General features: G+C 32.1%; 1 protein-coding gene across 1 annotated transcript; it reads left to right on the top strand.

Annotated features, from left to right (window-relative positions):
• Positions 1-526: 526 nt before the first annotated feature.
• LOC107437003 (uncharacterized) lies at positions 527-7,117 on the top strand. Its single transcript, XM_016048864.5, has 2 exons — positions 527-1,190; positions 6,375-7,117. Exons 1-2 carry the CDS (start codon positions 832-834, stop codon positions 7,009-7,011), a joined length of 996 nt encoding a protein of 331 aa, XP_015904350.3. The 5' UTR covers positions 527-831; the 3' UTR covers positions 7,012-7,117.
• Positions 7,118-8,601: the final 1,484 nt, after the last annotated feature.

Here is an 8,601-nt window from a genome sequence, read left to right as displayed (position 1 = left end):
GTAAGTCAATTTTTTTTTCATTCAGCCCCCGATATTACGAATCATCCCCGATTTAGCTAATAATATTTTCGGTCCCTATGAATTCGCTAAATCAGGGTCCGACTGTATATAGGACATAAAAGAATTACATTAATGAACAAATTTCAAATAAATCAGCGCGTAATCATTCGCTGTATTTTAAGTTCCTGAATGAAAAGTGTAACATTTTTATTTATTTTGTGTCTTTGCTTATTAGAGATGTTCGAATATATCATAAGTTAAGTCAATTTTTTTTTCATTCTGCCATCGATATTACGAATTATCCCCGATTTAGCGAATGATATTTTCGGTCCCTATGAATTCGTTAAATCAGGGTCCGACTGTATATAGAACGTAAAAGAATTACATTAATAAACAAATTTCACAATTAGCAAAAAAAGATTAAATTACATGTAATGAAAAAATAATTGCAAAATTGATGAAAAGGTGGGAATTCAATGTAACCCAGTGAAGGTAGGCCATTCCATCACCCTCACTGCACCCCCCTGGACACCGTAGACAGACTATATTTGAAGGACCCCTCAAAATGTTCTGTTTGCGGTCCCCCACAGAATCTTGGCGACGATTCTGCTTGGAGCGGACCAGTGGAAGCTTTTTTTCACAGCAATCGCTCCAACCAAACACATAAACACTACAAAGTAGTAAGACAACTTGGCGTATTGGCGAACCCGTGACCTCGAAAAAGGTTAGGGGGGTCTCAACCAACACCACCGAGATAGGTGGTGTTGTCTCAACGCGGCCCTCTCAAAAAGAAACAGTTTGAGGTAAGGACGATTGATATTCTTAGATGAAATGGAGGAATATAGTGAAGAAGAGAGAAAATTTTATCATGAGTTTTCGATCAGATCGAATAATCGGATACCTTTGGGCGAGGATTTCATCTATTCGATATTTTACACATTTGTTTTTGCCGAACTTCTCGAACATGTGGAGGACGTAGAAATGATTTTGAAAATGTGTCGAGACGTCGAAGTGACTTTTTCAACCCTATTCCAAAATAATCTCCCAGATGATATGATAAACTTTTCACATTGCTGTTTAGTCAGAAATCCTAGGATTTTTATAACGATGACCCAGTATGGTGTAGAAAACGAATATCACCCTGATGCCTGCCAAATGTATTTGAAATGGACAAGAAAACTATTAGAAAGGTACGTAATGTTTTCATAAAAAAAATTTAATGTATGCAATTTATTGTTCTTTTAAACGTACATTATAAGGGCTAAACATAGTAGATCTCAGTACTTTTTTCCCCCCGATATTCTTGGTTTTCTCTCCTCTTTGTTATAAAATTTCACACTTTATTATACTCCCCCTCCCCCCCTATTGTTATATGTCACGCTAGATTACATAAACCTTTGGCCAAGACATAAACACATTTTAGCAGTTCAGAAACTAAGCTTACGTTTAATGTCATTTAAAATTTATTTTTGAACTTTAACCATTTGATTTAGTTATATTTCTGAACATAATAATATTAATGATTGGGGTAGTACTTATTTTGATGAAAGAAATATGAAAACAAAAAGAGTAAAAAATTTAATTTTATTAGTTCATGGTGCGTAGCGTTTTTAAAAAGTGCTTAATTTTCCCTTTTCGAAAATGAGATTTTTATTTTCGTATGTCGATTTTCGCCATACGTTATGCAAAAGCGTGGTTTTCACATTGTTCTATTCAACGTTTTAACAATTCATTCAACCACAATCCATTTCGGCGTATTGTCGGTCCGTAGCGTATGAAAGTGCCAATCATTTTACATGTTTGATTAAATACTTGCTGGTCCGCATGAGCTGGGTTTGGTGATATTATTGCACTCTCATGTGCAATTCTGCTGCATTTTGCAAGATATTCTCAATTTCAGGCCCTCTGACATCGAACTGAAAAAACTCTTGATCTCTTTATGATGGTTAATGTAATCAAGCAAAAGAGTTCTTTGTCAGAAACTAGTTATTTTATCGTGATCATGTAAAGTCTTTGAAAATTATTTTGCATTTTGTGAATGTATATAGTGCCTTAAAATATTTTTAAGTGCTTAAAAAGTACTTAAAAGGTGCTTATTTTTTCTTGGAAAGATTTAGCTACGCACCCTGTACATGTATTGTCACATTTCTTGTTCCTTTTCCCTTGTCACATTTCAAAAACCCCTCCAATTGTGACGTCATTTTTGAAAGGTCCCATATTCAAATTGAACCTAAGAAAAGTTAAGTTTCTGTATTTTTATTGTACATAGATCAGTGGGGTGCATAGACTAAGGTGCGCCCCCGTGTTAGATTTATAAATGCGCAACATTTAAGACTTACCTAAAAAAAATTTTTTTAAAATTCTAATATGAAACAAAAACACTGTGGTAGAAAGTAAGCAAACCGTGATGTATCAGGGGATAGAGCTTTCGCCCCCCAATGAGGTGATTCAGGTTCAAAACGAATTCCGCACCCGACCACAGTGCTGACGTAAAATATCCTCAGTGGTAGACCTATCATGGGTTGGAATCTCATTGCCGTCGGGCTAACCGTGTGAAGTTTTCGTGGTTTACCTATCCATGTAACGCAAATGCAGTCTAGTTTCATCATAAAGTCCTCCGCGAAGACAACTATCTCCCAATACTTGATCCAGGAGTCTTCTGGAATAGGTTCAAAATTACAAGGCTACGGAGTTGAACATTAGTAGTTGTAAACTCAAAATTGTGTCGGGTGTTCAACGACTGTTATAAAATAAATCGTACGAAAAAGTTTCATGAGAAAAAAAGTTTTTTTTTAAAGCTTTTTATTAAAAAAAAGTGGGGTGAATCCATTTACCTGTTTGTACTGGACGTGATGTTACATCTTTATATATTTTAGTGAAATGGGGTATTATGGGGGGAGGGGGTTGTTGTTGTCGATCCTGACCTTGAAGGTCATTGAACGGGAAGGAAGTGTCCCCCCCCCCTAGGTCGGCCGATAAGCGAATACTGTAAACATGTGCTACTTATCTTTTAGTGTGTTCATCTCTAGGAGACGCATTAATTATCAGGGGATACTATACAGGGGATACTTACGAGTCTGAAACCGGTTTGCACTTGTTTACGTTCGTGTATCAACTGATTAAATTAAACAATATATAATATAAATTCAACGATTGGATAAATTAGACGATATATTATATAAATATAGAATATTTATTATATCCGATATTATATGAGTATATTATAATAATTCGATCAAATTATTGGACGATCTGTAGTGTTTTAATAATCACATGTTTTGCACGAGTTTATAGGCAATACTTTTATATTTAAACATATATGTAGTGGGTTTTTATTCAGGAGATAATTTAAATACTTCCGATTTGTATTTATTTCTAACGGATTGCGTTACAATGTTAACCAATTGATACACGAACATAAACAAGTGCTAACCGGTTTCAGTCGCATGAAAACAATAAAGCTGTAAAATATTACATTGTAATTAAGATTTTGCACAGAATCTTTAGTGCGTCTAATAATTTGACCAGGGACTGTATTTCATAGTTGACTGATTTTTGTTAGTCCAAAAAAAACGACTAATTTAATTTACTTCGTCAGCTTTAATTAAAAAAACAGATATTTATTTTTAAAAAAAAATTTTTTTTTTTACCAATTCGTATTATTTTCATCTTTGGTGCATTCGTCATAAAAGCTATTGATAAAATAATTGTATAATATAAATTGTATAATATAATAAACTATACAAATTGCTATTATACACATAATTCTTTATTATCACTTGAAAAGTACTATGCTCTACTTCTTTGTTAAAGACATTGCCTCGATAACTAGATGGTAGAAAATATATAAATGCACAAAAAAGATACAGATTTGTTTTGTTAAGAGTTTTAACTGTAAGAGAAATTCACAATTGTAATAACTTCTGTTACTTTAAATTGTTTTTATTCAAATGAGTGAACTCCATGATCCCCTATTTCTTTATTGCTTGAACATAATTATTTACTCTTAGATTGGTTTCCTTGCCTACCAGATTATAAAATATGTAAAACGGAGCTATGAAGAAAGATAATCTCATTTAATATTCAACATTTTACAATCCACACGAAATTAACTTAAAGCAACTTTATATAAAGATTTTGTTCTCATTAAATAATCGTAAATGCAAATTAAATATTTGATTATTTAGCTTTTCAGCTAGGTCAAAAATTTTAAGCATTATAAACGTTTAAGAAATTACTTATTTTTTAACAGGATTATTCTTAGATTATCATTGCGTCTGTTTATAGACAAGCCCAGAAATTGCACCAATCAGATTTGAAAGCTCACTTGCGCTTTTGAATATGATTAGTACAATTGGCACTTTTGTCGGAGAAATAAAATTTTTTCCCAGAACTGACCAGGAATTCTTGTTTCACTTCGTAAAAATAATAATAATAGATAATTTTTTTTAAAAAAAAAGAAAGAATGGAAAGGGGAAAAAATTGGTTTGATTGTTTTTCTCCAAATATTTTAAATTTTTTCACTACAGCAAACCAAATATTTCGGGGAACAGCATCCCCCCCCAAAAAAAAAGAAAAACTATGGCATGAATACACAGAATGTTCATAAATGATCATCCTTAATATACATTCAGTGCTCCCATGGGTCAGGGAGGAAAACCTGGAATTATTAGGGGATTTTATTTTGACTTTAAAAAGTGGGGATTTTTCCAGGTTTTGAGAATTGTCAGTAACAGTTATCAGTTGCTGAGATTCGATGTAAATAATTCTAACATCAATTACAATTATTTGTTTCAAAAATTCCACATTTTAGTGAAACTTTTCCACATTTTCATCCTCATTCAACGGTATTTTTTTACTTACAAAATCGAATATTTGACATTAGAAATAAAAATAAAAAAATAGTTTTTTCTGATAAAAAATGGCATGTTATAGATAAATTTTGATCTGGATTTACATTGAAATTTTCCTGAAAAGCCTAAAAAAGCCAGGGAATTTTTTTTTTCTTAAATTAATTTCAGTAAACCTGCTATTTTTTTAAAATTCAAAAAAATAAATAAATAAATAAAATGTATATTAGGTGCTACCAATAAATATCTAAGGGGAAAAAACATAATCATTACTTAATGAATCATTGTTGTAGACGAAATGATTAAAAACCTGTTCGATGATTCTCTGAGAAAATTGAGAGTTATTACATATTGCATCAGGCAATCAAACTGATTTTGATATCTTTTTTAATATCATTTTCCTTTGCAGTGATTTAACAGGATTTTGTTTCAACGTAGTTTAAATACCAATTTACTACCTCTATTGTGTTTACTTTTTTACTTCATTTTTCAGAAGGATTCGATAAATATATATTTAGAGCAGTCGTTAAAGAACACCTTCTATTTTTATACACACAGGGTGTTTCATAGTTACTTACCCTCATTATATATATAATTTGACAATTATCAAATGTCTGAAGGAAAATAAAATGTTAATATAACTTGACTAATAATTTTTGACGTGTATGACTTATTTAATAAAAAATAAAATATTCACAGAGAGAAAAATATTGACAATAAAAATTCTAAATTTTGTGTCTTGATTTTGCTCTTATTAAGTTTATCAATAGAAAGTAAGTAATGCATTTTTTTTTTCTTTCTGCCTAGAACGTGAGCTATCCATTACCATTTACGTTCTTTAATTTCCAGATCACTCGGCTTCTGTTTTGGTTTTATAAGAATTTCTATATTACAAAAAAACAAAATTAACTCTTTATTCAATTATTTTTTTTAAATTTCAAATAAATTAAATGGATATTCAGTCTTTCCCCGTTTTTGGTGTAACCCTAATTGGGAGATGATTTACTGACCTCTTGATTATTTTCTGTTCATTTTCCAGGTCGTTAATTTAAAATCCAATTTCCTTTAACGACTGGCTCTCATTTTTTGGAGATTTTTCCTCCTGGCTGTAGTTGGTCGCAATTATAATTCAAGCTTTTAATTCTTTTAAAATTTGTTACCTGAACTTTAAAAAAAGAAGAAGTCACAAATCATAATTTATTTTCATTTAAAAAAATGCCTGTCTGGAGAGCGGGTCGTTAAAATCCCCTGAATCGGAAAATCGCTTCCCGGTACGTAGAAAAGTCCCAATTAAGGAGATTTAGATGCAAGCGAGAACCTGATTGGCGATTCTTTCTCGGGTAAATATCTTCCACCAATTAGGTTCTCATTCGCATATCCAAATTTTTCGCATGCAGTGTAAACAGTTCATATTTTTTTTTTTAATTGCGCCGTTTAGAAACGCAGGAATTTAACACATATTTCAAAAATTATTGTACGTTTTTTATGATGCTCTAACTATTTTTTTTTTTGTTGTCATTTTAGAAATGGAGATGCATATTCGAATCGTCTGCACAACTTGAAGGTGCTCGCCAATCCCAGGAATTTCCGATGCTGCCAGATTCTTTATCTCTACGTAGCAGCTCAAGGCGTCGAAAACGATCCTTCATCTGCTGCTTACGAAGCCGCATTGCAAGTTCTATGGAGTTCGATTCCCGATCCTTTCCTGACCATTCAAGAATTCGCACGTTGCTTTAAGGATGTGAAAAAACAAGGTATGCCCAAATTAGTGAAAGCCTGGGCCTGGTACACCAGACACATCAAGGATCTTGGGATCTCAGGAATACGTCCTCCTCCCTCCTTGAAGCACATCTGCAAATGCGCCGTCAGACAAAAGTTGAAAGAATGCTTCCAATTACCCCATGGAGTGGAGGAATTGGATATTCCGGAGTCCTTAAAGCAATATTTACTTTTGGAACATTTTGCATTCCGGAAACTTAGTAAACCGCTCACTTATGATCAATATTTTCGTTCGAAAAAAGATCGAACAAAGAACTTAAACGTTAAAAATAATGCGTTTCCAGTACGTCGCGTAGCCTTACTTGTGCTGCATTGTTTGTTCTTTTGGATTTGTAATAATAGCGTGAAAGTTTTCAACTATATCTTTACAAGGAATGATTAATACCCAGAAAGCATGTAACCTTGTTTCGGAATTTTCTTTTAATTGCCACGAAAATGTTTGTACTAAAAACCTCTTTTCAATAAAGCAAAAATATTGTAGTTTCAAACCTTTCATCCTAAAAGGATTAAAAATTACTAGTGGGCTGTGCCCCCTGCTCGCTAACGCTCGCCAACCCCCAAAAATTGCTACGCAATCTTATATGGTTTGCTTCGCAAACCAAGCTCGCTTCGCTCGCTGCTAACTTAGGTACATTGCAAATGCATAAAATTTTAAGAATTCAAAACAATCATTCAAATCCATATAACAACTTTTTTTTTAAAAAAAAAAATTATACTTTTGGTAAATACATAATATTTTATATAATTATTTTAATAAAGTCATTAAAATAAATTTGAATTCAAATAAATGACATGTAATTCGTTAAACCTATTAGAAATGTGCTATAGTATAAAATCTTAAGATAAAATTTCTAAAACTAATATCTCTTTAAAAAGGTTAAAATTTTGGCTATAATTAAGTCTATTAAAAATTGAAATAAGTGAATTGCAATGGAAAAACCTGCACAAACAAAACATTAAACATCTCATTTGGTGAGAATGCTCTCTCTTGTCAAAAAATACAAAATAAACTGACCTCAAATAAAACTCCAAGGACTTCGAATCAAATAATTAAGGAAACTACTATCACGTTTAATATAAAAGGAAGATTTATTAACTAAACAATAAAATTACAGCATCTCAGTTTCAAAAAACAAATCTCACACTCACTCAAAAAAACAATTTACATTCTAATTAGTCACCATAGCAACCACAAAACTCTTCTCGTTACCATCTATGAAATGATATATAATAAATAAATTATTTAACAAAAAATACGATGCGCATAAGCACATAATATTTTACACTCTGGTTATTTCAGTTTCCGTTTTTATAAGCGCTATATGTTGAGCCACCTAATCTCGATTTAGCATGTGACATTTTTAGCGGCAATCATTGGTTAATTTTCTAGCGTTGCCATTCGGGGAGTTGTAATGAGGCTTCTTTTTATAGCCGTGTAAGAGAAATATATATATAGATTTTTTTTTAAAGCTTTTTCAAAAAGTATCGTCACTTAGGTTCGTAATGACGTTTTAACTGACGTTACACTGGCGATAGTATCAAATTGCATTGTCCATTAAAATTTTAAGACAGGGTGGATTTTAGCTGAGAATACAAGACTTTGCGAAAAGAAAACCTTATAATGATCTGGAGTTAAGATTATTTTCACCGTGAGACTAGCTTTATTAAAGGATTTTTTTTTCACTCTTGAAAATCCTAAGTCAACCTCGATTTAAGGTTTTTTATATAGAAGGTTGCTTTCCAAGGTTTTGGATTAAAGTAATGTGCGTGGAATAGAGCACATCGTTTTAATGTTTGCAGGTTTACACGCAAACCGCATAACAAACCTTTTTAGGTTTACATTAAAAGGTTTTTGCTGAGTGAAAATAAACCTTACTTTGCTATCTGGGAATAAAAGTTAGACGTATACTTCGATTAAAAAAGAATACTTTTCGAAGGCTCAGTAGTCGCATGAAATTCTGCTTTCCTGCGA

Source organism: Parasteatoda tepidariorum, chromosome 3 (genome assembly GCF_982258835.1).
Source record: "Parasteatoda tepidariorum strain Cologne lab strain chromosome 3, Ptep-v5.0, whole genome shotgun sequence".
In the NCBI taxonomy this organism is placed as follows: Eukaryota; Metazoa; Arthropoda; class Arachnida; order Araneae; family Theridiidae; genus Parasteatoda; species Parasteatoda tepidariorum.
Note: the sequence above shows the minus strand (reverse complement) of the source record. Positions and strands in the feature narration are given on the sequence as shown.